The sequence below is a fragment of the Patiria miniata genome, unplaced genomic scaffold, assembly GCF_015706575.1.
Source record: "Patiria miniata isolate m_02_andy unplaced genomic scaffold, ASM1570657v1 HiC_scaffold_20, whole genome shotgun sequence".
NCBI lineage: Eukaryota > Metazoa > Echinodermata > Asteroidea > Valvatida > Asterinidae > Patiria > Patiria miniata.
The window spans coordinates 28,837,732-28,853,268 of NW_024037059.1; the positions used below are offsets into that span (position 1 = coordinate 28,837,732).

Sequence of the window (15,537 nt, forward strand, 5' to 3'; positions counted from 1 at the left end):
ATTTGTGCATGTTTAGACAGGTTCCAAAAAAATAACTCAAGCCTCCTGTGTTTTGGACATCTTGTCAAAAGGATTTGGTTAATAAGTATCTTATGCTTAAAGGTTTCTTCAGACTGGTTGTTCAAAGTTTTTCATCCCTTTGTCGATCCTGAGTTCTTATCCCTGATCCCCCCCTTTCTTCCAACTTGCATATTCTTTCCTTTTACAAAGTTCATATGTCAGTCCTCTCAGGTTTTGATCCTTGACATGTACATGTATGTTCTGTTTCAATCCGCCTTGCTGTCTTGCATTTCATGTGTCACCCCTATCTTTCCCTATTTTCCTTCTCTTGATTTCAAATTCTGTAAAAACCTTCAATTCTCATAAATTTGGCACCCTCTCCACCCCAAACCCCAGAAGTTTACAGGAAAGAGGAAGTAATAAGCATTTTTATGGCCTGTTTTTTTTTCAAAGCCTGTGCTTTTGTTGCTTGCATCACGCTTCAACATTTGTCTACGGTAGTTGCGTTGTAGATTGTAGTGTGTCTCTATTATTCAGCTATGTTTGTCATTGTGTGTCCTGCACATTATTCATACCAAGATTCATGCACCCGTCTGTGTGATTTGTGGAAATCATGTTTTCATGTTACTGACCGGGTAAGTTTAACTTTAAGTTCAACTGCTGCACTTTTCCTGATATTTCTCAAAACTTGCTGACTTTTTGCAGAGTGGTATTTACTCAAGCACCCATTGTATATTTTAAACTTCACTTTAACTCTCCTACTATTTAAACAGTCAAAGACAGTCAAACATTTCATCAACTTCCCCTGCCATGCCTTTTACACAGGCTAGTCACCAACAGTCAGATCACATTTCAAGCAAGCACTTTGACTAGTCAAATTCAGTCAACAGACAAAAGCAGGCTAGTGGTAGGCACAGCTGGCTTATCAATCACCTACAGTCAAAGCATAGCTGTGTCAAGTTACATAAACAGTCACAGCCAGTCAATCCTGCTTTATGTAGGCTGGGAGCTCTTAACTGTTGAAAACAGTCATTTGCTTGATTTTGACTGAAAGGACAACTTGACACAGAATCAAACATGCAGACTTTATGCTTGTCTATCAATATAATTCTTTCAAAATTTACAAGAATGGGGTATTGGACAAGCGGACATAACAGACTTAAAAGAAGTAAAGGTTTTTCTCCTTTTTTTTTGAAAATGGATTCTCCAGTTGGGGGATGAATTTCAGGTTTAAAAGTCCAATTCATAAGCCGGAGGCAAAACAGATCAATCCTCAGTAGGCTGACATCTGAATCAATTGTTACAGTAAATCTTTTCTTTCCAAAAAAAAAAAGAAGCTTTTCCTAAAATGGAAAGCCTACGGCAAGCTTTGGAAAATGACAGAAGCAGCTGTAAACAAATTGGAGTTCAATAAAGAATCAAATTGGATTCAGAGTTTTTTCATACGTTTGTCTGAAGAAAAGTTTGCCCGGAATGAACTAGTCCTGACAATTGTACATTCATCATCGTAGGCAGACACATTGTGCGGCTCCAGCACAATACTTCCCACGGGCACATTATTCAGTACATCACGCACATGTGTGTATTGTGCACATTATATTCAACTGTCAAAAACACAGTGTCCTTTCCGTGAACTCGGATGGTCGTTGGACTTGTATGAACTTGATATATCCAACAAAAAATCAAAGAATAGCACAAATGCTTGAACTGAAATGGATTCCACAAAGGTGTGTGTCTGTTGTTGAGTTGTATACGTGGATTTTGAAAAGAATTGTTAAGTTCCTGTAAAGCCTATTTAAAAGAGGGTACAAAATTGTATCTGCTACAGGTTGCATTTTGGGGCCTTTCATACTATCCAAAGTCTCTATTTTGGAAACGGGTCTAACACGGCTTCTACATGGGTAAAATCCTACCCTGGGTAGGACCAGGGTTAAGAGGCTCTACCCGGGTAGAGAATCCATAATCTACAGCTGACCTGTGTACGTCTGGTGTAAGTGAACACAGTACGCCTTGCCTACCCGTGTTCGTTGGAACCGGTTCCGCTTACGGCAGACCCGTTTCGATTTCAACACGGGTAGGATAGCTTGAAAAGGCCTCACGATTAGACATTAACCCTCACCCTCCTCAATCCTCCAAAATCCTCCTGCCAGTTTTCGATGATTTTAGAGGATTGAGGATGAGTGGCAAAGATGTATCGCTTTTTTGTGTGGAGGATGCTTTATGTCAAGCCAGTAGGCCATATCCTGCATTGGTTATGTTCAGCCAGGCATTCAATCAGCCCTGTGTTTTTCTCGTATTTCATCCGCACTGCTTCTAAACGCCATTCGCACTGCCTCAAACCATAGCAGTAATTGGCAGAGGATTTTGGAGGATTGAGGCAGCGGTCACCCTCCACAGACTAAATTCAAGAAAATAACGGATAATTTTGGAGGATTGAGGCTGAATCCCATTTTTTTTTCTTGGTGGCAATTGGAGGATTTTGCAGAATTAATGTTGCATCCTAGCCAGAGGGCCTAGGGGTTAGGGTTAATCATAGTCTGGCATTACATAAAGCATTGCCTGAAATGTATCAGAGCTATTGGTTGTTGCCAGACATGCAACTTTTCCTCGGATCCAATGATGTCCTCATATTTTACTTCTCATGAATGCCAATGTTACAAATTGAAAAACACTGTACAAAGTCTTGTGTGCTTTTAAATGTCCTCGTTTCTTCTAAATTCCCAGTTGCATGAACAGTTGCACACACTGCCTGAAGTGTTATCCAGACAGACATAAAGTTTGAAATATGAGACTCATTGACAAAGATATGATTTACTGACTTCGTTTTTGAAATCCACAAAAATAGATTTGGCTTTTAAAAAAAGGAGTGCCACAACCACAGGGAGAATAAAAAAGATAGTGCAGACCATCAATAAAGTTGAGGCGTATTTCACAATGACAATTCCATCGCTGTTGGCGATTAAACTTGTCATTAATCTTCAGCATGAGTCACAGAGTTTAACAATGAGTAGAAAGACGTGCGTGTATTGTACAACTGCAAATACCCTGTATGTGTCATCTATTATACCTTAAAAAGGGGGGTAAAGGGGGCGAACCTGTGTAAACAGGAACGGAGTGCCCATCTCTCTTTCGTTAGCGATTGGGCCAGACTCATATGCTGCTGTGGGGGGATCGCCACACCTCCTCCACAGCGAGTCTGTTACCTTCCCAGCATTGAATAATGCCGGTACCCATTTAACACCTGGGTTGAGAGGAGTAATTGAGGTAAAGCGCCTTACTCAAGAGCACAACACGCATGTCCACGATGGGGCTCGAACCCACAACCTCACGATCATGAATCCTGTGCTCCACCGCTAGACAACACGTGCCCATACCTTAGTTATTTGAAAACACTTTCATTGGTGGGAAAGGATAAAATTTAAGCACCATAAGTTGTTGTCTTTTTACTGTTTTAATTGTAAAGTTGAACAAAGAACTTTACTGGAGAGGGGTTTGAAGTTGGAACCTGCTACCTCGGGGTTGCTGTTCCGGTGCTCTACCACCTGAGCTATCATGTCCTATGTTGGCAGTTTCCCATTTGTTCAATGTGTTTGTTCAAGGGCGCTAGTCAGAATCCAGAAAGGGTTGTTAAAAAAGGTGGTTTTTTTTCCAAGTTAACACTGATGACGCACAATCATCAGGCATTTTATCTGACAATCTTAAGAAATACCGGGTTAGTCCAGTGCCTTATCATACAGAGTGCCATACACACTGTGGAGGCTTCGTCTAGACTCAAAAATCCTCTTTCAATCAACAAATTCCAGTTTTGAGTATACCCAAGCAGGAAACCAAGTCTTTCAACATCCTCTCCCCCTCCCCTCCCCCCCCCCCCCCCCCCCCCCACCCACGATCAAAATCTTTCTCTTGTCTACTACTCTAGAATTGAGTGCAGGTGAAGGCATTACATTGGCTGGTAACCGCCCTGAATACAAAGATAGTGGGTACCACTTCGGGGACCCATTGTCTGTCTAGTTATCCATTACCATATTTGGACGTTCGCTCAGTGTAGGGCCATACTGAACTGTGAACGTTACATTTTTACACATGTACATTTCATCCTACATCACTGAAATTCTTGTGTTTAACCCTCCTGCTATCTGAATAGTCACAGAGAGGCAAAAAAATCAATCCTTTTCCCTGCCATGCCTTTTACACAGGCTAGTCACCAACAGTCACATCATATTTCAAGTAAGCACTGTGACTAGTCAAATCCAGTCAACAGACAAACGCAGGCAAGCGGTAGGCACAGCTGGCTTATCAATCACCTACAGTCAAAGCATGGTTGTATCAAGTTACATAAACGGTCACAGCCAGTCAATCCTGCTTTACGCAGGCTGGGAGCTCTTAACTGTGGGAAACAGTCACTGGATTGATTTTGACGGAAAGGACAACGTTGCACTGAATGTATGTTTGCTCTGGAGGGTTTGAATTATAAAGTGTTTGAAAAAGGTTCATGCAGAAATACAAATGTTGTGAAAGTTGATTTGGGCATGTTATGGTACTTTGTGTACAAAATGTTTCTTGTTTTTGCTTGCCGTGCATTAGGCTTTCAACTAATCTTACTAACATTAATTGCACCGGATTGCATGGGAAAATAACCGGCATAAAATGCACTTGCAGTTAACTAGCAAGTTAACCAAAGCAGTCTTGTTTTATAGCTAAAACCTTCCTTCATTGTTTCCGTGGTTCCTATACTCTTCAAGGTTTATCCGACCCTAACATATTTACAGTATTCAATATTACATTTTGCCCTCCACCGACAAAATTTTACCAAACACTGTATACTCAGTGTTGTCCATGGGTTTGCGAGAAAAGAATCACAAGCTAACTTGGGTGGAACTCGAACCCACAACCTCCTGCTTAGTAGTGCAGAGGTCTTACAACTCAAACTCGTAGCTTTTAGAGGTCGTGGGTCGGTCTCGCCTGAGTAAGTGTGAATTGTTTCTTCCAAGTTGTCAGACAACACTGAGTGTAGCATAATTCGCCGAACCAAATTAGAAGCCAATTTTGGAGTGGTACCACGCCCGTGTGCACGCCGCACACATTCTTAAAGACGAGGCACGTGCATTTTGGTAGCTCTATTGTCGAAGGAGCTCAGAGTACGTGCGTATAACCAGGGGCCCAATTTCACAGTGCTGCTAAGCGTAAAAAAATTGCTTAGCACAAAAATTTCTGGCAGGTTACCAGCCAAAACTCCATGTGATGTATATTGCTCGTGATTAGTATTCAGCTGTTGTTTGCTTAGCATGAAAATCAGTTTTGGCTGGTAACCTGCTTTTATAAGCCAGACTTTTTTTGTGCTTAGCAATTTTTTTGCTTAGCAGCGCCGTGAAATTAGGCCCACACGACTCGCATGACCCTGGTGCCACTGCAGAAAATGGTTGTCGCCGAATTACTCAATGCAATGTTCATAAAAATTGAATTCGGTGAATAGAAGGGCTAACCCAACGTTGAAAACCATCCTCCCCTGCGCAACTTTTATCAATTTTTTTTGGGTAAAAATAGAAATGTATATTGGAATAATAGTTTCCAATTGATATTTGTTTTTGTCTTGTTGGCAGACGGTTAGATGCAAACAAGCTGATGTGTAACTGTAAGCTAATATGGCTGATTGAAATGCTGAAGCAGGCTAGTCATCAACGACACACGCAGGCGGCCGCGACCTGCGAGTATCCGCGGAACCTACGCTCCAGAAACCTGATGGATATATCACCAGAGGAACTCAACTGTAGTAAGTTACGACGCAGGGCGTTAAGGGAAAGGCTCGGAGGATTTCGGGTAGGGAAGAGGGGGGTTAGAGAGGGGTCAGATGTTAGTTATGATGGTGGGTGCAAAAGGAAATTCCTGGGTAGGTGTTTGAGAAAGTGACCAGATTTGAAGTCTTGGAGGATGTGGAGCAGGGAATGGGGGATAAGAAGGTGTCTGTTGTTAGTTATGATGGTGCGTGCAAAAGGAAGTTCTTTTAGGGTAGGTGTTCGAGAAAGTGATGTACCAGGTTTGCAGTAAGTTAAAATTGAGTTTGAAAGGGAAATTATGGTTTTTAAGATAAACTGAAGGTGGCAGAGGAGGTCTGAAGTAAATTATGAGGAGGGGTTTGTATAGGAATTTTTGGAGAGGTCGGTGAGTTACATGAGAATATTAGGGTGGTACTATGTATGTGTTGTGGGAAGTGTGGCGTAGTGGTTAGGGGTCGTGACTTATGATCAGATGGTCAGGGGTTGAATCCAGCTGCTGGTCATATGTTGTGTCCTTGGGCAAGCCACTTCACCCCAACTTGCCTCTCTCCAACCAGGAGTATAAATGGGTACCGGCATTAGCTGGGGAGTAACCTGTGATGGACTAGCATCCCAGCCAGGGGGAATAGAAATACAGTATTCTCAGTCGTTTCGTGCTACTAGATATTTCAGCTTTTTAGCGTCATTGAAGTGATTCTAATATTATCACTCTCGTCTGACTTTTTTTTTTCTTCAGGAAGACCTCATTTTGTTGTAGAACCTAGTGACGTTGACGCAGTTGAAGGTAATAACGTGTACTTCAGCTGTCGAGCCATGGGCGACCCAGAACCAGAAATAGTCTGGCTGCATAACAGGTACACATCTGGCTAATAACCAATTAGCACCTGTAATACATTGTATTACATTGTATCACATTGTATTAAATTGTATTAAATGTAATCCAAAGTAAAATGTGGTTTTAAATAAGGGAATAAATGTGTGCTCCAGAGGTTTTTATCACTCTGTTTAATACCACTTAGAGTCTGGGTGCTGATAATTACCCGAGCCGGAGGCGAGGGTAATTATCAGCACCCAGACTCTAAGTGGTATTAAACAGAGTGATAAATACTGACGGAGTACATATTTATTCCCATTCATAAATACCTTTTCGGTAAAAAAAATCATATAATTCGTTCAAAACATCCCGATTTTATTCAACAAATTCACTTTATGCTTTTTGAATCATCCCTCCTGCAAAATAATGGAGTGTTCAGCTGGCGAGTAAGATGAAAACAACCCTTTTATGGAGATTGACGCGCGCGTATCATGTTCTATGCGATGTCGCGCAGAACGCACCTGGCGCGTTGCGTTTTGAATTTAGAACTATAAAATTATAACTCCCTGGTAGTGTTGCGCATGCCTACGTGAGGATTGTGAACGTTCAACCAATGAAACGATAAGAGGCACTGGATTTTTAGGAGTCCACATTTTATTGTGACACTGGAAAAGTGTTTAAGACCAGCTAGCCATGTCTTTATCATCCGTTTAATACCGGCCACGTGACGGGCTCTCGACCAATAGGAATGGCTAAACTGTCTGAGGTATTTATGAATGGTAGATAAAACATCGACTGGCTTTAAACAGATTTTTCTTGCACCGCTGCATTCTGCGCGCACTGGTTGACGGGTGAATGGCACAAAGAGCCATCTAGTGTGGTTAACCATAACATGTTTCACTCAAAAACTGGATCTGGTTTAGTCTTTATCAACGATGAGTTGAGGAAAAAATTGGCAGGTTTATTTTTCTTTCTCCCAGCTAGCACTGATGACGCACAATCATCAGGCATTTTATCTGACCATCTTAAGAAATACCGGATTAGTCTAGTGCCTTATCATACAGAGTGCCATACACACCGTGGAGAGTATGTGCATGGTAGCCATTACTAATTTTGTTACACTACAGACATTGAGATATTGGTTTGTAGTTTGGTGCAGATAACCCCCAACAGGTTTTCTCTAGGCACCATGCAAAATGCAACAAAATGCAACTTGGCTGAAATAAGAACCCTGCTATTAATGCAACCAATTGCAACAGTGGATTCTGTTTTATTGTGCAGTGAACCCAGTGCATATCAGCCTTGGCACCGAGCAGTTACCCTGCTAAATGCAACCAAATGCAACAGTGGATTATGTCGTATCTCTTTGGTACTATGAGCAGTTACCCTGCTAAATGCAACCAAATGCAACAGTGGATTATGTCGTATCTCTTTGGTACTATGAGCAGTTACCCTGCTAAATGCAACCAAATGCAACAGTGGATTCTATTGTATCGCCTTGGCACTATGAGCAGTTACCCTGCTAAATGCAACCAAATGCAAAAGTGGATTATGTTGTATCTCCTTGGCACTATGAGCAGTTACCCTGCTAAATGCAACCAAATGCAACAGTGGATTGTGTTGTATTGCCTTGGCACTATGAGCAGTTACCCTGCTAAATGCAACCAAATGCAACAGTGGATTCTGTTGTATTGCCTAGACATTATGGGCAGTTTAATACCCTGCTAAATGCAACCAAATGCAACAGTGGATTCTGTTGTATTGCCTAGATACTATGAGCAGTTACCCTGCTAAATGCAACCAAATGTAACAGTGGATTCTGTCGTATCTCCTTGGCACTATGAGCAGCTACCCTGCTAAATGCAACCAAATGCAACAGTGAATTCTGTTGTATTGCCTAGACACTATGGGCAGTTACCCTGCTAAATGCAACCAAATGCAACAGTGGATTCTGTTGTATCTCCTTGGCACTATGAGCAGCTACCCTGCTAAATGCAACCAAATGCAACAGTGGATTCTGTTGTATGCGCAGTTACCCTGCTAAATGCAACCAAATGCAACAGTGGATTACATGTATGTCGTATCTCCTTGGCACTATGAGCAGTTACCCTGCTAAATGCAACAAGATGCAACAAGCTCAGGGACTTGAGTTGCCTGCTAAATGCAACAATATGCAACTACTTTTGACCTTTGTTGCTTTCTGTTGCATTGAGCATGGTAAGGGTTAACAAATTCCCAGGGATGGAGGGATGAAATGTTTTAATATAGATTTAAGTTGCGTGTTTGTTTCTCTCATGTTATTACAGCATTAGCCTACGTGCCTACAAGACCTCCAAAAAAAACCGGTAGTATCTTGTACAATTAATTTCCTGAAAGACAACACGCAAGTCTCAGAATCCTTTTTAATCCTTGTATGTTTCATTCAAATCAATCCGCTGTCGTGCCAAAGTTGACCTCAGGTGTCGGATGTTGTTTAAGGTCGGTTGGTTTTCAGGAAAATCCAGCGGCAGTCTTTTTGTTATTTTTGACCAAAACATTGCGGATCCTTCCTTCCGTGATTTCCTTCCCACGACACGGGTCATGCAAGGGTCTGCTAGTACTTTGCATGCCATAAAAAAAGAAGAAACTTCAAGTAAAATTGTCTTGCTCAAATTTTGTACTTTCATCTGTAACTCTTGTGTTGATAGTATTATATTGTTTTCACACTGTCATGGTGGAATGTGACTTCGACATGTTTACATAACAATCATCAATGAGTTATTTTGTTTACTTCTCGAGATAGTAACATTTTGCAGGTGTATGCACTTTCGAGTGCATTTCCTTTCTGAAATAGAGTACAAAGACTGAGAGTTTGTGGGCCGCTGACAGTTTTTTAATGTTATTGCCTCGTAAAGGATGTGACAGGTACTTTTATTCGAAATGTAGCTTAACTTTGAACTTTTCCAACCTAGTACTGTGCTGTTTCGGATAATTTAGTATTTGATTATTGGAACATGAATTTGATCGAATATTAGACCAGTGCAATTGAGGTAAAAATGTTTCAGGAATGTCACGTACATGTATGCATGGATGGGGGTATTTTTTTTGGGGGGGGTTGAGGGTTTGGTTTTTGAGATAACTGACGACAGAGTTAAGATAAAATTAGGGCTGATATTCCTGGCAGAAGCTCTCGAATTGTATATTTAAAGTGGCTGTCACAAAAATGTGGAATTTTACAAATAATAAAACCTCTCAACTTATACGAATAAAATAACATCACAGATGTTTTTCATCTTCGTCTGGCACCTCAAATATCGTTTTTAGTTAAGTGCTTTTTGGACATTCAACATTGGACATTAGAACGAATATCCGGTGGATGAACAAATATTCGGTGGATGAACAAATATTCGGTGGATGAGCGAATATTCGGTGGATGAACGAATATTCGGTGGATGAGCGAATATTCGGTGGATGAACGAATATTCAGTGGATGAACGAATATTTGGTGGTGAACGAATATTCAGATACCAGTATATTTTGCACAGCCCTAAACCTGACTGAACTGTACTTTTGCCTTCCAAGCATGGAGATCGATCGCCTTGAAGTAACCCCATACTCATCGCAGACTAAATTGCCTCCAGTTTTCAACTTGAAAACTTCCTGGCCGAAGGAAGTGATTAATACCTCGATATTCTGGGGGGGGGGGTGCAGTCATCAAGCTTGCTATTTCTTACTCTTATTATGTCCTGAAGTTATATGGTGTCTCAGATCTGTAAGGAAACTACCACCTCGCCGTCTGCTTTGAAGATTTGAAAACGTCCCCCCCCCCCCCCATTCCAACGGCAACAATTCTAAACATCTGTTTAGTGTTGAAAGATTTATGCTGCCAATTCGGAAGGCATGTTTTCCGTTTATGACTTCTTGTTTCATAGTAAAAAAAAAAATTGGTATCGTAGACCGGAAATACAAGTGATAAGTAGTCTAATGTAGAACATTTTGTCAGAGGAACGGAAGGATATTATTACCTACTTCTACCGATTTTAATGACATAAACCTTGCTTCAAAGTGAAGCTAGGACTGGGGTCAAACACCCTGTGAAATTATTCCGCCTAAAATGGTATCATTTCGGAAGAAATCAATCTTTATTTAACCATCCTGATGTCTGAACAGTCCAGACAGTCAGAAAAAAATCAATCCTCTTCCCTGCCATACCTTTTACACAAGCCAGTCACTAACAATCAGATCATATGTTAAACAAGCACTGTGACTAGTCAAATTCAGTCATAAGACAAAAACAGGCAAGTGGTAGGCACAGCTGGCTTGTCAATCACCCACAACCAAAGCATAGCTGTATCAAGTTTCATCAACAGTCAGAGCCAGTCAATCCTGCTTAATGTAGGCTGGGAGCTCTCAACTGTTAAAAAAGTCACTTGATTGATTTTGACTGAAAAGACAACTTTGTACAGAATGTATGTTTGCCTAGGAAGGTTAAGGTGGTTTTAAAAAAAAGTGTGTCAGCAGGCAAACTTTTGGACGTGCTTTAAGCAATGGAATCCAGTTACGCGACTCAAAAATAATGCTTGCGTTTTCTCTTTTTTGTCTCAAATTTCATTGTAGCCACTGAGTTAAATATTCAACAAGTTCGTTGTTACGCACCCGGCTTAAGATTTTGAGCAGTTTTGTACCTTCATTTCAAAAAAAAAATGCTCAAAAATCTAATTATCCTACGCACCTCTAACAGTTATTTAGTCACCCAATGCAGCTCGATACAACAAAACTCAGGGAAAACGAGGTCTTACTTTTGTAACACTTTATTTTGACAGCGTAGAAATTACCGCCGCAACGTTGAACACCGTTGACAGTAAATACAGTATTCTAAACGATGGCACATTGATGATCCAGAATGCAAGTGGTGATGACGAGGGAGAATATGAGTGCACGGCGCGCAACGCCGTCGGAGAAACAACATCGGAGAGGGTCAATCTACGATACTTCGGTTCTCCAAGTAAGTGATATATGTCAACGCTGAGCCACGGACATCCAGGAACTTCTCAACTCGCCTTGTCTTATTCCCAGACTCATTTTCATAAAACTGAATGGTTCTTGAGTTAGGAGTGCTGAATGGTAACACATAGCAACCAGTGAGAATGCATGTGATAATGAAAAGATGTTTTCACTGGTTGATGTAATCCTGCGCTGCCCAATAATATTATATTTCATAGAAGGGTTATTCCATGTCAGATTGTCACATCTCCATTGCTCAATTTCTTGGATTTTCATTTGTTGAAATTGTTTCGTCATATGAGAAAACTCCCAAAACCAAATCTGAATTTTTTGCTCACACAGTTTGTTAATAACAGGTCGTTGAACTTTTGACCATTGAACTTTTATAATAACTTTGAATGTCTGTATCTCCAGTTGGGAACGTCAGACAAAGATTATTTTCATCTTAAATTAAAGCTCCTAACAGAAATTATCTAGTCTGCAAATTAAAAAGGAAACTTTGACATTTCAAAGTGAGTTCAAGCGAAAGAAACTTTGATCTTTTGAGTCTTTTCAGAGTTGTGAAATTAAGATTTCTTAAAAAGTTTGTCCAAAGAAGGCCCTAGGTTTACTCTTGTGCTGTTGTGAAATATATAAATGGGATCTCTAGGGGTTGAGATGGGATGTACGTTATTTTGAGAAAAGTACGAGAGCATGAACTTGTAGAATCCTTTTAGTTTGGTAGGACGAAGCAAGGACATCACAACTGAACACAACTAACAATGGAGGAAGAATGCTGTAATGTTGTTTATACTTTAAAATTAGATTTTTAAGTGTATTGATATTGAGATGTTTTCATTGTTTTACTCTGTGTTTCTCAGAGGGCCCCACCTTTAGCCAAGAACCCACTGACACGGAGGTCAAGCAAGGGACAACAGTCACCCTTGACTGTTCAGCCAACGGCTACCCGCGTCCAACCATCGTCTGGACACGACACGGACAAAGCGTCGTTGACGACCCTCGCTTTACCCTCCTTGCGTCAGGATCCCTTCACATCAGCAGCGTGCAGCCGCCAGATCGTGGCGACTACACGTGTACCGCTACAAATCAAGCTGGCTCTAGAACTGCTTCCGCTACCCTCAGCGTCACCGGTAAATGTCATTTCCCGTCTTTTTTTTTTTTGCCTTCGTAACAAATCTTGACTTGAAAATGTGAACATTAATGTTGTGTGTTCCTTGAACTTGTAACATTTTGAAGCAATACCCTCGGGTCTTTGCCCCGGCCTTCTATCCAGGAACTTCCTAGTAAGTGGTTAGACGGTATCTGACTGTTACTCCGCCCAAATGGAGTTGTCTGGACCACATTTAAGCCATGTTTGAATCAACGGCTGCGGCTTGCAATGATGCATGCGCCTATGGAAGCATCTGAAAGCCACTTCCCATAGACACGTGTGTAACAGGTAGCCGTAGCCAATCAATTTGAACACGGCTATTACAGCAAAGTAGCTTGAAAGCCTTAACACATGTACAAAGGAACACACAAAGAATCAACTATGATGACAATCAGAACTTTTCTTTTAATATGATGAGTAACAGATTTATAGGATCATTTGCTTTTCATGCATTTCGTTCATTTCCAAAAATAACACCACTCAAAATCCAAAGAAGAATGTTCAAAACTTACCTGTTGAAGTTTCTGCTCGGTGGATATTACACTTTTTCGAGTAAATATTGAAAAACCATGCACAACCTTTGATCACGAAACACGATTTCGTCCAAATCACTGTTTATTTCCAAAAATCAGTCCATTGACTGATCGTTGGAAATCACCTACATTTCTCGATTTCTCCTAAATAACAGCAAGCCAGACGGAATAATTTCACAGGGTGTTTAGTACCAGTACGATCTTTAATCCAAGTAAGCTTTTATATAATAATTTGGTAGGTTACTTTTGGGATAAATGCAAATAATCCTATATGCCTTTAACCCTCCTATGCAAACATACATTCTGTGCCAAGTTGTCCTTTCAGTCAAAATCAATCAAGTGACTGTTTTTAACCCTTAAGAATTCCCAGCCTACATACAGCAGGATTGACTGCCTTGCACTGCTTAAGAAACTTGATACAGCTATGCTGTGACTCTGGTTGAGTGATAAAACAGCTGTGACCACAACTTGCCTGCTTTGTCTGTTCACCCAGTTTGACTAGTCACAGTGCTTGCTTGACATATGATCTGACTGCTGGTGACTAGCCTTTTTAAAAGTATAGCAGGGGAAGTATAAGTGACTTTCACCTGTCTGTGACTGCTTAAATAGCAAGAGGTTAAAAAGCATACACAAGTTTGATGATTTTGTGTATAAATTTACATACATGTACCATTGCTGAAGTAGACAACACATGTGGTACAGTATGTTATATAAGTTGGGGACATAGGCCTATTGTGTAGAATCAATCATTCATGTGGTTGTAATGTTATAATGTACCAGTATTTGAATCATTTGACATTTGTGTGACTCAGTGTCTAGACATCAGAATCTACATTGATTCAGACACTTGTTCCTATTGCTCATAATACCCTGACCCCTTCAGTCCGTCCTGCCGCCCCATTGCATTACCTTGATGAGTTACAATATAAACTGTTCTTCAATATTGTTAAAATGTTTCCATTTTTCATATTTGTGAGTAAATTCTCTGTGTTACAGTTGAAGTGTGAAGTTTCATTACTTTCATTTATGAGTGCAACCAAGCAAATAGGCCAAAAATCTGCCCGCCGAGCTCATGAGTAATTGTTATACATTCAAATTATTATTTGTAAGAGAGTTCCGAGAGTCATGGAATTAGGAGATTGAAGACATACCGGGTACATGTACTGCACCTCTGGCCTGGACTTGGCGCTTCCACTTCTGAGCATTTCAGATGCAATGGGGTCCGAAAGTGGGGCTGTTTAGCCATGTTATGGAGGGATCCCAGTTTGGGAAACATCATAAGTATAACTTTCTTGTCGACACCAATTTATTGGTCCCATTCTTTTAGCTGGGTGAAGTCGATGGACAGTTATACAGTACTAACTGCAAAACACTACAGTGGCCCATAATATCCATCGACGCATGCAGTTTTGAACAGGCGCGCTTTGTATGCAACTTTTAACCAGTGAGGAATACAGCTGCAGCTGCCGTGTGTAAAACTAGATCAGCGAGTTTCGAATAATTGAATTTTCGGTCAAGTGCAGTTTTGAATTATCAAATACTAAATTACTCGAAAATGGGCAGCCCTAGATGTAAATTTGAGTTTTATTTTCATACCATAAATGTACTTGATTTTTTTTAAATGATTGATATTTTTTTTCTTTATTGTGAATTTTTCAGTTCCTCCAACTTTTGAAGTGACCCCCCAGTTCCTCTCAGCGATAGAGGGCAGCACAGTGGAGTTGTTTTGTCAAGCGACTGGTTACCCTCTCCCCGTCATTGCATGGCGTAAAGATGGTAAGTTGCTGTCTGAAATGTTTGTTGGTTTCTGATATTTGTAGCGTACTGTCTCCTGACTAACTAACTGACTGACTGGGGCCCGTTCTAGACGCCGTGTTACTGCCACTCTAAACAAATTTAAACGAGTGTGGCAATAGCTCGTCTACAGCACGGCAGTTGCTGTAAACGCCGAATGTAATAGTGGAACCTTAATGCATCTGGAGTAATGGGCCAGATTAAAGCAGTTCAATGAACTTTCAGCGCGATCAAAATATGTACTACCAGTTTAACTCCCCGCGATGCGGACGCGAGAGAGGGTATTGTGAGCATGTGCATTCCTCAATTGTTTGCCCCAACTTCGAATTGAATTGAGTTTGGCACGGCGTTTAGAACAGTGCGGTGCTACTGCCATTTGCAATGATGATAGGGCGGCAAGGTGCCATGCCAAACTCAATTCCCCACTTCCCCAAACTGCCCTGCCAGTTACTCCCTGTAATGTCCAAAACGAAACAAGCAATCTACGGT

General features: G+C 40.9%; 1 protein-coding gene across 3 annotated transcripts in view; it reads left to right on the forward strand.

Moving 5' to 3' along the window:
- The window catches only part of LOC119728508 (peroxidasin homolog), a 79,363-nt gene that overhangs the window by 41,774 nt on the left and 22,052 nt on the right, over nucleotides 1–15,537 (forward strand). For all 3 annotated transcript variants that reach the window (XM_038200775.1, XM_038200773.1, XM_038200774.1), the window contains 5 exons: nucleotides 5,601–5,770; nucleotides 6,511–6,628; nucleotides 11,391–11,572; nucleotides 12,432–12,701; nucleotides 14,914–15,030. In XM_038200775.1, coding sequence (XP_038056703.1) covers nucleotides 5,601–5,770; nucleotides 6,511–6,628; nucleotides 11,391–11,572; nucleotides 12,432–12,701; nucleotides 14,914–15,030 — 857 coding nt within the window. The remainder of the gene's footprint in view (nucleotides 1–5,600; nucleotides 5,771–6,510; nucleotides 6,629–11,390; nucleotides 11,573–12,431; nucleotides 12,702–14,913; nucleotides 15,031–15,537) is intronic.